Source organism: Macrotis lagotis, chromosome 1 (assembly GCF_037893015.1).
Source record: "Macrotis lagotis isolate mMagLag1 chromosome 1, bilby.v1.9.chrom.fasta, whole genome shotgun sequence".
NCBI classification, from domain to species: Eukaryota; Metazoa; Chordata; class Mammalia; order Peramelemorphia; family Peramelidae; genus Macrotis; species Macrotis lagotis.
Genome location: NC_133658.1, coordinates 581,834,730 through 581,851,659, shown reverse-complemented (window position 1 = coordinate 581,851,659; position 16,930 = coordinate 581,834,730). Strand labels below are relative to the sequence as shown.

General features: G+C 32.3%; 1 protein-coding gene across 6 annotated transcripts in view; it reads left to right on the top strand.

Moving 5' to 3' along the window:
* The window catches only part of LRCH3 (leucine rich repeats and calponin homology domain containing 3), a 150,085-nt gene that overhangs the window by 93,934 nt on the left and 39,221 nt on the right, over positions 1-16,930 (top strand). For 4 of the 6 annotated variants that reach the window (XM_074214729.1, XM_074214731.1, XM_074214726.1 and 1 more), the window contains exons 9-14: positions 1,431-1,579; positions 6,727-6,806; positions 10,810-10,861; positions 11,267-11,416; positions 14,189-14,236; positions 16,073-16,126. In XM_074214729.1, coding sequence (XP_074070830.1) covers positions 1,431-1,579; positions 6,727-6,806; positions 10,810-10,861; positions 11,267-11,416; positions 14,189-14,236; positions 16,073-16,126 — 533 coding nt within the window. The remainder of the gene's footprint in view (positions 1-1,430; positions 1,580-6,726; positions 6,807-10,809; positions 10,862-11,266; positions 11,417-14,188; positions 14,237-16,072; positions 16,127-16,930) is intronic. The other 2 variants (XM_074214727.1, XM_074214730.1) reach the window with 1 other exon arrangement.

Here is a 16,930-nt window from a genome sequence, read left to right as displayed (position 1 = left end):
CAGCACTTGAAGTCAACCAACTGCTCTTAGTTGCCTGGGGCTCACTGAGGAGTGACTTATTGTGGTCATATAGCTATGATTTTTTTAAGAGGCAGGACTAATACTCATGTCTTCTTGTTTTCAATGCCAGTTCTCTATGCATTTTTGTTATACTACCTGTAAATTGAAATGAGGAATTACTCTAGAAAGAAATCAGAAAAGAAAAGTAGTTTTTTCAATTGATATTTTATTTTATTTTTCCAGTTATATGTTGTGAAAGTTTTTCAAAGTTTATCCACATGTCTATACATGTTTTTCTTCCCTTTTATCAGTTCCTTCTTCCTTTTTCTTTCCCTTAAGAAAAGTAGTTCTTAAAAGAACAGTTTATTTCCTTTATTTTCTATTATTTAACTATTCTTTAATGATATACCCAAATTTTGACTTACAATGATAGATAGACTGGATCTTACTTAGAGGAATATATTAATATTTTTCTTCTGTGATAAATTTTGAGAGGGGAAAATATTTTAGTTCCTCTCATATCTCTATAAAACATTGAACAACAATCCCTCTCCTCCATAATAGCATTATTAATAATACTGTCAATAAAGTTTTGTCTAAGTATTTAGCCTTATGAAGTTAAAAAAAAAGATTAAATAGAGTTGCATTTGCTGCAGGTTATATATAGGATTGAAAAAATACAGGTTATATATAGGATTGATACCCCATTCATTTTCTTCTTACTCTATACCATCCTTTTCACAATTCACTAAGAGATCAGCCAGTGATGGTAAAAATTTTTGACTATGAATTTGGGAAGGTTATTTGCAGTAAATCTGAAGTAAGCTGTCATACGATTTTGTGAGGGGAGTCCCTACCTGTTTGCTCTTTTGAAGTAATAAAGTAAATAGGAAGGTAAATAGGTAAATAGGAAGAAATATGTGACTGTTAGCTCTCTCATGTACTTTTAATTCTGTGAGGACACATAAGCCATGAGCAGTACCTGAGATCCTCACTTCTCAAACTGGTACTTGAAAACAAATGCTAAATGTAAATGATATCTTTCAATCAGTTAAAAGTAAGTTGCTCTCACATGTATAAACAATCTTATCCAAAACTGTGAGGAATTGTTGAAGAAATGAAACAAGAATGAAAGAAAGAAAAAACTCATGATAATAACTTTGTCACTAATTTTTATTTTCTTTCATAAAAGGAAAGGTAACGAAAATAATTTTTTCTGATAGTAACTGTAGACCAGATCTATATACACATATATCTTGATCTCCTTTTAAAATGGACGATATCAGTAAAAGAGTGTGGTGAGAACAGGAATCATCTTGAAGAGTCATTGAAGGAAATATGATACATTTTAGCTTCTGTTTCTTTCTCCATTGTTGGTTATCTAATCTGAATGCTTTTTCTGGTGTTTGTGTATGTTTCTCTATGTCAAGTGGAACATGAACTAGATCAGATTGACTATATTGACAGCTGTGCTACTGAAGAAGAGGAAGAAGAGATAAGGCAACCCAAAGGCCTGAATTCAGACAGCCTTAGCTCACAATTCACATCATATATTGAACAGCGACGAACTTCTCATGAGGTAGTACAATTATTTAAACTCAAGTATGCTCCTATTCTTTCATAAAAAGTCTTCATAATAGTTCTATGGTCTTAGGGCAACAAGTTGACAATAAAACTTCATTCTTCAGGTATTAATATTACTTTGTTTTGTGAAGAAACAAGAATTCTCTGGTTCTGTAGGTATATTTTAAAAGCAGTTATTAAATTCAGCTAGGTTTTGAGTTCATCTGTTAATCAAGAAGAGGAATAAATGAGATTTCCAAAGTGAGCTATACTTGTTTGTTTTGGGGGTTTTTTTAATAATGAAGCAATTAATGCTTTTCTCCCTTACTAAATTTGACCAATATATTAGCATGATCATTAATTATAAATAGAACTAAAAAGTTGTCCTCTGGCAGCACTCATTCATTCAATAAACATTTTTTAAGCATCAGCCATATACCAGGCACTATGCTAAGCACAGATGGAGGCAAAAGACAGTCCCTACCATGAAGAAGCTTACAATCTATTTTAAACATTCAACATAAAATAGTATTAAATTGTTTAGACAAATTATTTTATATTTAATCACACAGAATATAAATTAATTGCCAGTAAAATGAATTAACATGTAAATTCCTCAATAAGGTGCACAAAATGACCTTAGCTAATAAAGAAAGCATTCAGGCCACTGCCATCTGCAAGATGACTTTTTAAAAGACTCATAAATATTTCTATTAAAAAACAACAAAGAAGTTGCATCTGCTTGTGAGTAGAATGTTGATGTCTAGAAAAACTCAAAGACTCAAAACAGGGTTTATTTGAAACACACTTCAAACCTTTTTTGGAAAATTAAATACTTCATTTCTTAGAAGTAGAATGTGATTACTTCAGGACTATAACTTTATTTGTTGGGATTAATTTTATTCTAATAAAGAAGGCCTTTGACTTTTGGATTTGAATGCTTCTGTACATAATAGTTTTTTTGTTGAGGCTCATAAGACATCTTACATGTAAAGCTGAATTGTGTTGTATTAATTAAAAGTGGTACAACTCGGAGATGACACTGAAACAGCTGAATGATGAAAATATTAATGATTCAAGGTACAGGGGTAAAGAGCAGCTATTTAACAACATGGTATGATCTTGACATTGGATTCTTTTTTTGGTCTTTTTATTTTATAGCTATGATAAAATTTCATTTCAAATTTAATTTTACTTTAAAAATGAAAAGACTCTTAAGCATTATTTAATCTCTAATACAATAGATCCCATTAACATGTTTTCAAATTAATTCATATCCTCTTCATTGAAGTCAGTTTATCTTGTACTATTATTCTTTATACCATACCTTTTAAAATTTTTGTGCTACTTTGAAAACTTGATCTCTTTATAAAATGTGATGAAGTAGTTTTATCATACACGACTTATAATTCAATGAAAAAATGTTCTTTGACAGGTTCTATATGTTTGCTCAAAAATTAGTTGATGATTGAATGAGACCTGTACTGTAGGAGCAATATGAGAGTGTCCCTTGCTCTAATGTCTAGGTCAGTGAAGGTGGAAATAGCCTTCTTTACTTTTTTTTCCATGCTTCCATGTTGTCTCTATTTTATATACTTTATTACTTCAAAAATAGCAAATAGGGATTCCCTTCACAAAGTCGTATGACAATTACTTCAAATTTACTGTAGCTAGTCTTCCCAAATGAATAGTCAAAAAATTTTACCATCAGTGGCCAATCTCTTGTGATGAGTCTCCAATGCTTACAATGTAATAGAGGAAAGAACATGCAAGTAACTATGAATATAACATACACATGTTATACAGCATACACATACACACATAATATATGGGATAAATTGACAGGGGGATGAATGTAGGTTTTTTTTTGGTTGTTTTTATTTTAAGAAGAAGGCACTAAGATTAAGGAGGATTAGGAAAGGCTTCTCAGAAAAAGTGAAAATTTATGTGAAACTTGAAGGAAGCCATGGAATCAAGAAAGCAGAGATGGTAGACCTAGAAAGGGGAAAGCATTTCAAGTATTAGGGATTTTCAGAGAAAATGCTCAGAGTTGAAAGGTGGAGTAGCCTATGCAAAGAAAAGCAAAGAAGACAGGGTCATTTGATCATAGAATAACTGGAGTTGTAATGTGTAAGAAGACTAGAAAGGTAGAAAGGGAACAGGTTATGAAAAACTTTGAAGAGGATTTTATATTTGATCCAAGAAATAAGAGAGTTGTTGGAGTTTACAACTATTGAATAGAGGAATGACAAAGTCTGACCTGCATTTTAGCAAGCTGAATTGTCCAATTAAACTGAGGAAGGACTGGCAGGGAGACCAGCCAGCCTGCTTTTTCAATGGTCTAGGCATGGGATAATGATCTTCACCAGGATAGTGGGAGTGTCAGGGAAGAGAAAAGGGCATATTCATTGACAAACTTTGACAACGGTTTGGATGTAAAGGATGAAAGAGAGTGAGGAATGCAGGATGACACCTAGCTTGTGAACCTGGATCACTAGAAAGATGATACTTCTTTCTACTGTGATAGGGAAATTAGGAAGATGGGAGGTTTGGGGGAAAGATAATAGATTTGAATATGTTGAACTTGAGACTTTAGGTCAGAAGAGAAATCAAGGCAGAATTATTAGATTTGGGATTCATCAGGCACAGAGATGGTAATTGAATCCATGAAAGCTAATGAAAACACCATGAGAAGAAGTATAGAGGGAAGAATAGAAAAGGGAGTCCTTTGAGTCATTCACTCAACCTAGGTAGATCCAGCAAAGAAGACTGAGAAGTAGAAATCAGATAAATAAGAGAACAAGAAGAGAATAGAATCTTTAAAATTTAGAAGAAGTTTGTATATTAAGGGGAAGAGTGTCAGAGGCTGCAGAGAATTTCAGAAGAATAATGATTGAGAAAAGCTCATTTGTTTTGACAATTGAGAAATCAGCAACTTTGGAGAGGGTATTTGGATAGAATTTATGAGGTCAAAAATCTGACTGCAAAGAATTAAGAGAATGAGAGGAAAGAAAAAGGAAGTCCCTATTGTAAATAGACCTCAAGGGGAGTTTAGCACAAAAGGGAGGAGAAAGAGAACAGTAGTCAGAATGACCAGATCATATAAGACAGATGACAGGTAACCTGACATCAACTGATATTCAGAGGCTTTCTACCTTTATAGATCTCATCAGACCCTACATTCTACTGGTGTGGAAAGTTGCCACTGTTTTGATATATCAGAGCAGAACTTTGGTAGAGAGCACAACTACTTTAATCCTATAAAAAGTAACCTTTTCCTCACTTGTATTTGTAAAATTATCAATATTTTCTATTTTGCTAGATATGTTATGGTTTAATACTGTGGAAGCATTTTAGGCTATACATTACAAATTAACATTAGGAAATTAGTGTCCTAGGATAAGACCTGCTATAAAAAATGATAACATCTTGATATTATCAGACAGCCTTGTAAACACATGTGCCTTTCAACAGCAATAATTTATGATAGGGAAATAATAAAGAAATTTAATTTACATAATAAGCTCTTCATTGCTAGATATAGTTATTAAATAGGTGCTATTTGACTATCAGGTATAAATGTAAAAGAAATTTATCTTTGAATTGAATTAAATTGACCTTCTATTGAAGATTGAGCTAGATGATTTATTGCTGAAGATTCTGTGTGACTAATATGTGCTTAAGTAATCTTTGCAGAGTAAAAGATGTTTTTATGAAATACTAGAATTCTTGTGGGTAGGGGAAGAATACATTTGTGCTTATGTATAACTTCTTGCACTACTTTCTGATCATTGTCTCCACTGTGTTATATAAGTGACTCTAGTTCTCTGTTAATAGGGCATCAGCAAGTTCAGTTAAGCTGGAAAGTTTGGTTATAAGGGTTGATTGAACAATGTGACATCTCTGTCCAGTGATTAGTCAAGCTAAACCATAGATTGTATTGCTAGTTTGGCCACAGGGCAAAAGTACCATAGTACTTTTCAAAGGCTATTGTGTTTATTAAGTCATATAAGGAAAATCACAGAACCCTGAAATATTGCAGAATATACTCTTGACTGCTACTAATGTCCTACCATTCATTCTTGAAGATCATCATCATCATTAGCTACATTTGTGTGGTGCTTTATGATTTGCAGAGTGCTTTACATACTTTATCTTATTTGATCCTAACAATAATCTTTGTAAGTAGATACTAATATTATTCCCATTATAAGATGAGGAGACTGACCAGGGTCCTACAACTAATAAGCTTCAGAGATCTGTTTCTTAGCAAAGTCTTCCTGACTTCAAATTCAACACTATTCATCAATCCAAACTGATTTTCCAGTAAAGTACAAACCCAGCAGTGTCCCCCCACGTAAAAAAAAAAAAAGATTTATAGCTAATGTGACATACTTTGCCCTTGTCCTAGAATCAGCTTAAATCTGGAAAATTCTGTCACCACAAGTTTTGCCACCAGGGGTTGAGTTTTTTAATGCCTGGCAATTCAGGAAAAAAGTCTACTAAGGGAAAATTGGTGGCAATAATAGATAGAGCACTGGACTTGGAGTCCAGAAGACCTGCATTTCAAATCTGTTGTTGGACATTCACTACATCTGTGATCCAGGACACATCACTTAAACTCTGAGCACCTGAATTTACTCAGCATTAAAATTGAGATAATAATAATAATAACAACAACAACAACAATAATAATAGTAATAATATAATACTTATGTCCAGAGTTGTTGTGTGTATCAAAAGATATATTTGTAAAACACCTATCCCAATATTTGGCACATAGTAGGTGCTTGTTCAGTTCTTCCTGCCCTTCCCTTGAGGTATGAATGGTTTCTAATATGAATTGAAGTAGGGAACATGAACCAATAAAATCATTGGTCCATCAAGTTTTAAAATAGATAGTAAGGTTGACTAACATCTTGGCACAGAGCATTGACCTCTGAGAGTAGGAGATGCCAATAAGATCACAAGTCCAGTCCAAAGAAGAAAGATTATAGATTAGAATGATGTTAAAAGAGCAATATGATAAAATATAATCCACAAATTCTTCTGTCATTTATAGTCTGAGACAAAATTCCTGATTACATAGTTCAGTTTATAATTGAAATTCATAGTTCAGAATTCCAGATATATGTTAAATTTGATGTTTCATCTTTGTTTTAGAATTCACCTTTTATTAAGCCAGTAACCATTAGAGATGTTCAAAGAACAGAAGACACAAGAAGATATGTTCATCAAAACAGGTATGAGAAATCAGATCATATTGTTCATAATCATTTACATTGGAGTTAAGATTCAGTGATAAGAGTTTAAAGGATATCGAATTAGAAAAAAACTTAATCAGGTTCTAGATTTTTAGAGAACTACTTAACAAAGGAAAAGATGTTTTTTTTCTGGCTGAAAAGTTTGAAATAAAGTGACTCATTTGTGTTGATTGCCTTGCATCCAAGGCCATCTCCAGCCATCTGGATTTATATCTTGCCACTGGACTCAAATGGCTCCAGAGGAGAAAACATGGCTGGTAACTTAGCACAGCATTCCCCTTATTCAAATCGAATTCATATGCATGTCATGGTCTTCAAGAATGAAGGACAAAACAACAACAATATAATTTATAGAGCAATTAATCCAGTAATTTTTGTTAGACCTTATATATTTTTCTTAGATTAAAACTATGTATATAAAACTTTAGTTAAACCTAAAGCCTTTCAGCAAAAAGATGACCTATGCTACTTATACTTGATATATTAAAATAAGTTTTTGGAATCCTAAATAAAGATTCATATTCATTTTATTATTGCTTAATTGATTTGAAGACTGTTATAGATGAGCTTTGCATAATGTTTTAAATGAAATATGGATTTCTCAAAAATTTTTACTGAATCTGCTTTAAAAATAGGAAGAGTTTGTTCATTTGTGTAGGCTAAGGAGATAAGGAAAAACATATAAAATATTATTCTCATTTTATAGTCAGGGAAATTAAGACATGGAATATTAATCATGTTCTAATTGCATTTTCCATTAATAGCCTTTGCTTCCAAAATTAACTCCTTAGGACTTAGAAAGATGTCTATTATCTCAGAATTCCAAAAATCCATTATTTATAAGTTAAAAAGAGGAAGCAAACTCCATAGCCTTTAGTTTTTTGCTTCCCTAATGTTTAAGATAGGAATAAAGATTAAACCACTCATTTCATTGGATTTGGAAATTTTTGAATGAATAAATTCACCGCAAGTCAACACCTACACTGTAACAGATATTCTTAGCTTTGCCTACAACCCTGAGAACTTGTTTGTGGCCAAGGGTCACCTAGCCAGAAGAAAATTAATATAATAGCATTATTGTCTTAAAATTAAAAGAAGCAATGCCTTGAAAGATCAAGGTCTCATTTAGAATTATTCCCAATTGATAAAATCCTCAAACATATGAATAAACAATTCTCAAAAGAAAATTCAAAACTCAGAAACTAAATGAAAAAAGGTTCGAAATCACAATAATTAGAGAATTGCAAATTAAACAACTCTGAGATTCCACTTCAATGATAATTGTTTGAGGAAAGAGGCTGAAGTAGAATAGACATACTTAATGTACTACTGGTAGAATTTTGAATTGACCCAGATGTTCTGGAAAGCATTAGAAGTATTCAGCCTAGCACTTTTTACTCTTAAGCATAGGTGCCCACAAAGCGTACCCATTAAATGGGAAAAGTCTGAACAAATTATGGTACATGAATAATGGAATATTATTGCACTATAAAAAATAACCAACTGAATTAGTGATAGGAATGTCCTCACCCTCAAACAAGAAGAAAAGGTTACTGTAGTACATCTCTATATGTTCGTGTATACACAGAAGAGAATAGGAGTTTCACAAGTATACATAAAAACAACTTAGAGACATTTTAAATTGATTATAGATTTTTTAAAAAGGTATTCATTTTTAGATAGCATAATTTTTTTCAATAAAATTATATGATATCAGATTAAGGTATCTTTCATATTTGATCTTCCCAGCAAAATCTCTTGTTGTAATTTCTCAATGGATTTCTTGATCATTGTTACATGATTAAATGGTGATTAAAATGTTTTTTTTATTATTAAAATGGTTTTTTTTTATTAAGACATCTTAATAAATGGCACACCTCTTTCAAGGAGAAAGGGGCGAGGAATCCCCCCCTTCATGCCAGTCATTAACTGGAGTCACAAATCTAATTGTTACATTTGTCCCCATACATTTTCCCCTCTCCTGCTCATTATACTAATGAGCAAAAACAGCTACCTTCTTGAGCATGGGTAAAAGAGGACACAGACCTTATATTAACTCTGAACTAGGTAGGGCAGACCTGACCTAATCTCAGTTTTTGATCAGATGGAGGCTAAGTCTTTTGTCTTAATTCACATACCTGCCCATAGGACAATACAGGTAGTCTCTGTAATGTAAACTAACAATTCTACCTTCACATTTTTGTGGAACCCAAACACCTCCATATCCCTCACAATCATTAATTAATCTGATGCAAATTTCATCTTTTTGCTGAATTAGGTATGTGGTCTGTCCCTGCTCAGGTAGCCATCTTGTCCAGAAAGGAAAATTCCATTCTTTGTATTATATGAGTATTTACTTTTTAATAAGTTTGTAGTTTTGTTAAGGCAAAGGATGCTGGTAGGTGGTAATACAGAGTATTTTAAACTTTCAGTTTCTTATCCTCCCTCTGAAACATGGCTCTTACCTTAATGGAATGTACAGTCCAGAAGGAGTTATGTTATAAATACTTCAAAAAGGAGAATTTTTGTTGTTGTTCTTTAGCAATAAGAAGTTTTTAAAAATTACTTCTTTATGATTTATTAATAGATTTATTGACCGAATTTCATAGAAGAGTTAGATCATTTTATACTAGATTGTTTTTGAAGGTTTCATGGAACAGAGGAGATTGGTACTGAAATATATTTCTTTTTGAGTGGGGAGGGTGTTTTGCAAGGCAGTGTAGTTAAATGACTTACCCAGGATAGGTAATTATTAAGTGTCTGTGGCTGGATTTGAACTCAGGATCTCCTAACTCAAGAGCTGGTGCTCGATCCAAAGCGCCACCTAGCTGCCCCCGAAATCTTTTTCTTTATATTACTACCTTATATTGATTACAAACAGTTTAAGGAAGTAAGTCTTGTTAGAGTTTAGAGATGAATAATTAGTATAGCCTTGGAGCCCTTATAGAAGGGGTGGAACTTGAGGCTGGGACTTTGGAATATGGAGGGAAGAGTGCAAACATTTTATACATATGAATATTATGTTAAATTTGGAGTCAGCTGCCATTATATGTTAGAGACACACTGAGTACACTGGACTGGGAGTTTCAATGGAAGGTTTTTGAGGAGGAGTAGGTGATAATATTAAGTTGGAACATGCTAGCTCAGGCTAAACCAGTCTAAGAGATTGGAATCCTAGGATGTAGGTGTGAGAGAGTGATTTAGGCATGTAGGCATTAAGGTGTTTTATAGTTTGGAGAAGACCTAAATAGCATGATTAAAAAGTAGAAAAAGTTAATATTCTGAAAATTTTTGTTTTTATGTGCTTACAGAAAAGAGACTGGTTCTGAAAGTAAGAAATCACTTATGTAAGACTGCAATATAAAAATAAGAATTTAAGTACCAAATTGCTGCTCTTTGTTAAATTAGCAAAATCAACTAAATTTTCTTATTCTATTATTAAACTCTTAAAGAGTTTTTCTATTGAAAATTAGAACAAGTATATAAGAATCATTACTAAATTATCTTATAATAGGACTAAATTTTCATCTGCAAAATGATCTTTTGAGTAAAAAAGATCTTGATTTACATGTATTTCTGGGAGCTTATTCTGGCTAAGAAAATAATATGTATCTGTGACATATAAATGTTGATTACATTTAGTAAAAATTGTCTTAGATAACTGTATTTATCTATAGTTAGCTATGTCTATAGTTAGCTATGTTTGGCCCAATGCTATAAACACTTGTTGGCAAACAGTACATTAATCTGTGATATCAAATAACATGAAACATGAGTTAGTAGCATCAATTATTGCTTTAGCTTGATTTAATGAAGAGCTCAGGTTTACAAAATGTGGCTACTCTTACAATACTGACCACATTGTTGTAATTTACTGATAACTATCAACTGGAAGACTGTCTTTGCAATATGTTAAAATTATGCATGTCAGTTGAAGCCATATTTATCTTGTTATCAAAAGGTGTTTCTTTCTTTTGATCAGGATTCCAGTTGAAGCATCTTATCTTCTATCACTGTCACAGAGTCACAGTCAGGTAATTCGCTGAGTAATAGAGCTTTATTTTTCAGGAAAATATTTTTGTATTATTAAACTAATTGCCATTTGTTTCTGGATATATTATCCTATTATCTATTTGTGATCTCACATTGATATGATATAATATGATATAATTAATATAAGATTTTATATGCAAACACTAAAGTTAGTCACTTATAATTTCTTACCCCTTTTAAAATTGAAAGCTAACTTTTTAGTTATGTTATTTTATTCCAAAAAAGCCAAAAATGGAAACTAGAGAAAATCTTAGAAATACATCTATTAAGGAATGGTAGATAACAGACAAAAGAAGCCCTTTGGACTGTTCCTTATCTCCTGTTGTGAATTCAACCTTAAGACTATACCCATTTACTTACAAGGAGGAGTAACAATGTTTTTATAGCTTTCACAGACAGACACAGAATTACATCGGAGACGAGAGCAATTAGTAGAGCGTACAAGGAAAGAAGCACAAATTGCTGCCCTGCAATATGAAGAGGAGAAAATAAGGACCAAACAAATACAAAGAGATGCTGTTTTGGACTTTGTCAAGGTGAGATCTTTATCTTGAAATACAGAAATATGTGTGTTTCTAATACTATTAGTATGGATTGTCCTTTGTTGGTATTCCACTGAATGAATTTGTTTTAATTTTTATTTTCCTCCTAATTAAAAGTAATTACTGACTAAAAATGTTTGTTGATAATGATTTGTGGTTCTGTGAAAAAGAACTTAAAAATCTAGCATCACTTTGGTTTTTATTTACTCCCCTTATTTGTTTATTGGTTGGTTGTTTGGTTTATTTGGTTAATTTGTGTATTTATTATTTGCTTTTAGCATTTTTTAGAATTTTGAATTTCAGATTCTCTCATTCCATTGCCCCTCCTCCATTCACTGAGAGGACAAACTAAATATGATACCCATTATAAATGTGAAGTGCAAAACATATTTCCATATAAAACCAAGGAAAATAAATACAATTAGGAAATTAAACTTCACTTTGCCCTCAGTTCATTATTTCTCTCACTGGACTGGATAGCAGTTTTCATCATGAATTGTCCTGGATCATTGTATTGATCAAAATCTAAATCTTTCACAATCAACATTATGATATTGCTTTTACTGTGTATTATGATCTAGCTTTACTCCCTTTATTTTGCATCAGTTCATATAGGTTTTCTCTGTTTTTTTTTTCTGAAATCAACTCTCTTATAACACAATAGTATTCCATCACAATGATAATGCCACAACTTTTTTGATTCTTCCCCCAGTTGATGGGTATCCCCTTAAATTCCAGTTCTTTGCACCATAGAGTTACTATAAATGTTTTTGTACATATAGGTCTTTGACATTTTCTTTGAATTCTTTGGGATACATAGATCTGCTGGTGGTATTGCTAAGTCAGAGGGAATGCACAGTTTTATTTCTCTTTGGGCATTGCTCCAGATTGTTCTTGAAATTGTTTGAATGTGGTTCACATGCTACATCATCCATCTTCTTGAACCATGTCTGGATATTATATCAATTACAATTCTCATATTCCAAAGTGGTTTTTTTTTCTTTTGCAATTAGGCAGTCGGAATGCAAAATGTATTCTCTCTTCATTTCACATAGCATCATTTCATGCAGGTTTTCTCAATTTTCTCTGAAATCATCCATTTAATCATATCTTCTGTTGCAGTAATTTTCATTACCACTCTTCATTTGGTGGACACCTCCTTATTTTCCACTTCTTTGCTTCAATATAAAGAGTTGCTATAAATATTTTTCTACATATAGACCCCTTTCCTCTTCTTTTTTTTTTAAGTTTTTTTTTTTTTTTGCTAGGCAATGGGGTTAAGTGGCTTTCCCAAGGCCACACAGCTAGGTAATTATTAAGTGTCTGAGACTGGATTTGAACCCAGGTACTCCTGACTCCAGGGCCGGTGCTTTATCCACTGTGCCACCTAGCCACCCCCTCTTCTTTTTTTAAAAAACGTCTTTGAGGTATAGGCCTAGGAGTAGTGTTATTTTTTTTTAGGTTTTTGCAAGGCAAATGGGGTTAAGTGGCTTGCCCAAGGCCACACAGCTAAGTAATTATTAAGTGTCTGAGGTCGGATTTGAACTCAGGTTCTCCTGACTCCAGAGCCAGTGCTCTATCCACTGCGCCACCTTATCCACCCCTGTGTAGTAATATTTTTTGCTAAAAGATTATATACATTTTAATGAATTAATTCCAGTAATTTCAAATTCTTCTGCCAAAACATTGGTTGACCAGTTCATAGCTCCACCAACAGTGAGCTTGTCCTCCCTTCATATCCCCTCCAGTACATACCATTTTATTTTCTTATCATTGCTAGTCTAATGAATATGAAGTACTACCTCTGAATTGTTTTAATTTTCATTTATATTATTTGGAACTTTTTTCCATATTGTTGTCAATAGTTTGAATTTCTCCTGAGAACTACCAGCTAATATTCTGGAATGACTCTTGTATTTATCCTTGATATATCCTTGATATGACACTTTTATGTTGTAGAATTTTCTACACAGAATTTTTTTTTTTTCCAGTTTACTGTTTCTACTTTTTAACTGCCTTGATTTTGTTTGGCAAATTGCTTATATAATTAAAACTGGCCATTTTTATCTCCTTTGATGTTCTCTATCTCTCATTTGTTCAAGAACTTTTCCCTTATCTGTAATTGGCAAGGGTATTTCCTTCCCTGTTCCTCTCATTTACATCTAGTACATATATCCATTTGGAACTTATGTATATATTAAATGTTGATCTAAATCTTATTTCTACCAGACTACTTTCTAGTTTTCCCTATTTGTTGAATAGTGAATCTTTATCTAATTGGTTTGACTGAGCATTCTTTTTCTATCCCTTATTTAGTATAAAATACTCTTTTTTGATGGTTTTATTCTAAATTTAATGAACAAAACAAAGGCAGACAGGTGATTGCAGGTTATAAAGTGGTGAGTCTGGAATCAGGAAGATGTGATTTTGATTTATGAATGCATTCATTCATATACTTTTAATAATAGTGCAGCATATAAGTTTATTGAATTTACCTTTTTTCATTTCTAAGTCCATGAAGAAAAGGGTCATTAGATATCCTTATATTACAATCTCTGAACACTGCTGGCATAATGCCTTGTATGTAGTAGGTGCTTAATAATTGATTTTTAAAAAATAAACCTGCTATTTCATTAATATAGGAAAATCTCCATCAGAAAACTCCCCCTACCAATAAATATATACCATAATAAATGCTTTGTGATGAAGATCTAAATTTCTCTTTTGTGATTTATGTAGTCTTAACAATTCTGTCTTTATTTATAGCAAAAAGCATCACAGAGTCCACAGAAACAAAGCCCTCTTGACAGCGAGGTAAGAAAGTATGATTGTATCATGATATTGTCCTCGGAAATTATCTCTCAGATGATGGAGTCTCATGTTATTAACAGTTTTTTCTCATCAAACTGATGACATTTTTACTTAATCTCAAATTTCATTTATTCTGCACATCTACTTCTACATGATTTTTTTTGGGGGGGGTAAGGCAGATGGGGTTAAGTGGCTTGCCCAAGGCCACACAGCTAGGCAATTATTAAGCATCTGAGGCCGGATTTGAACTCAGGTACTCCTGACTCCAGAGCTGGTGCTCTATCCACTGTGCCACCTAGCAGCCCCTGATTTTTTTAATCATGTACTATCCATCACTGTTTATTCCATCTTTGTAAGTTAGTGTTTCAATATTGAATAGATTGTTTATTTTACATGTTCATTATGTACAAGTTCCTGACCTTGTTAAGAAGTCATCTACTTGTTGTGAACTAATTTTCTTTCTGATAAGATTGTTAAAACTTGCATTTGTTTAATAACCTATTTCCTCTACAGTGCTGTCTTTATCATTCCCAGCATAAGGGAACTCACTTCTTCTAGAACAGGTGTGTCTAGCCCTTGGGCTGCATGTGGTCTTAAAAGTCAATTCATGTGACATTATTATATTTTATCATTATACACAGTGGTAACATGGGTTACCATGTAGTAATAAATAAATATTCATTTCTCCATGCAGTCCTTGACAATTTTTTTTGGACACTGATGTGGCCCAGAAGATCTAAAACATTGGATACCCATACTCTGGAAAATTGATGTGTATATGTGTCAAGTGACAAATATAAGTTCTAGTTTGTACTTTGTAAAGTAACTTTTTATGTGATGAATGTGTTTCACAGTTAAATGCTTGTTGAATATTGGTAATCAGGTAAGCCTAAATACAGAATGCACTTAAAAATTATACTGTGACTCAAACTTGTTTTCAAATAATTATCCATTATGCAGTGTTGTGGGTAGAGCTTTGTCCTTGGAATTTACAAGACCTGGATTCTAATCTTTTCTTTGATACATCAAGGATGTGTATTATAAAAAGTTATATAAACTAATAATGAATTAGTGGTCCAGACCAAAAAAAAAGTTGTTGTTGTAGTTTTAATTGGCTAATAAATATTTTTATTTGATTCTTTATAGGTAGATCTTTGAGTTAGCTGAGTATCTTAAACAGAATATAGAATTATAACTCCAATAGAACTTTTGAAACACATAATCTGTATTCTTTCTTACCTTCCTTCTATAATTTTTTTTCCTTTCTTGATAACATATTCATAAGTTATATGAAGTTTCCAAATAGTTAAACTGCTTCTGGACAAAATTAAAAGAAGATAATAACTGGAATTTTAATTTTCAAATTTATCTATCTAGTATTTGAATATTAACTCCTATAGTCGTGGATTTTCTTTGAGAAGCCAGACAGGTGACTTACTTGACATGAGTAGGTCATAATTTCTTTCTGCTTTTTCCTCCCCTCACTGAATGGGCATGAAAATGTCACTGTAGTGCTTGTGCTTCTGCTTCCTCTTCTGCCGAGTGTGAACTGCCTTATTTGCTTCTTGCTCACATGGAGTTTTAGGTAGTATATAAGTTGTTTGCATTCACCCAATGAAGTCCAAGTATTCATGATGCAGAGTAATCATTTAATAAATGTTTGTTGATTAGTTGATATGAACAAAATTCCAAGGCATTATGAATGTTGTACATTGCTAGCAGTCTTCTTGTTACATCTTATATTAATGTCTTCTTCCAAGGTGTGTATATTTGTTTATTATATCTTCTGCCCTTGCTGTATATTGTTGACATTACTTCATTTTTCTCCTACTTCCCTAGTGTCCCTTTCCATCCAGAAGGTCTCAACACACTGATGATAGTGCCTTGTTAGTGGTAAGAATCCTGCATGAAATAACAATTTTTACATTGCTGAGTCTAGAGAGCATATGTCATGAATATACACTTCCCTCAGAAATATTGCAAATAACATAAAACATGACCTTCAAAGTAATTTTTTTCCACAAGAGATCTATAACTCTTCATTTATATCATATTCAGTTTAATTTATGTACCATTTTCTACAACCACGGTAAAAAAATAGCCTTTTTTATTTTCTCTAAAAGTTCACAATTTAAATTGGGAACTGAATAATTTCATTCTTGAATGTTATTATTGGGAAGTAGCTTTGGTTTCTAAGTATACATATTCTTTATTGTTTGAGTATTAATTTTGGTCCACAGACCATCTGTTTTTACTAAATTATCTTTATGGCATATAGTTAATCATAAAATGAGATATCTACCAGTTTGTTCTTAAAAAGCAGATCTATACTGATAATAATTATTTTGTTTTGTAACTTTTAATATTTGGATTATAAATCTATTTTACCTCTTAAATGTTCTTGAAGATTAATGTTTCCTTCTATTGCCTGTTTTATCTCCAGAAAATTAATTCAATTTTCATAAATTCTATTTTCCACCCTGTGAGGAGAAATCTATTTCGAAATAACTGTCATGTTTTATGTTATCTTATTTTGTGCTTTTAAATTTAGCACTTTAAAAATCTGATGACCATAGCAGTTCCCTATCCTCTTTTACTTTTGAAAGTAATGCTTGATTCAACTTCCTGTTCCTGCATGGAGTGACTGCATGCTTGAGTTTGAAATTCTTAGTACATTTCCTACCATTGTCAAAATTT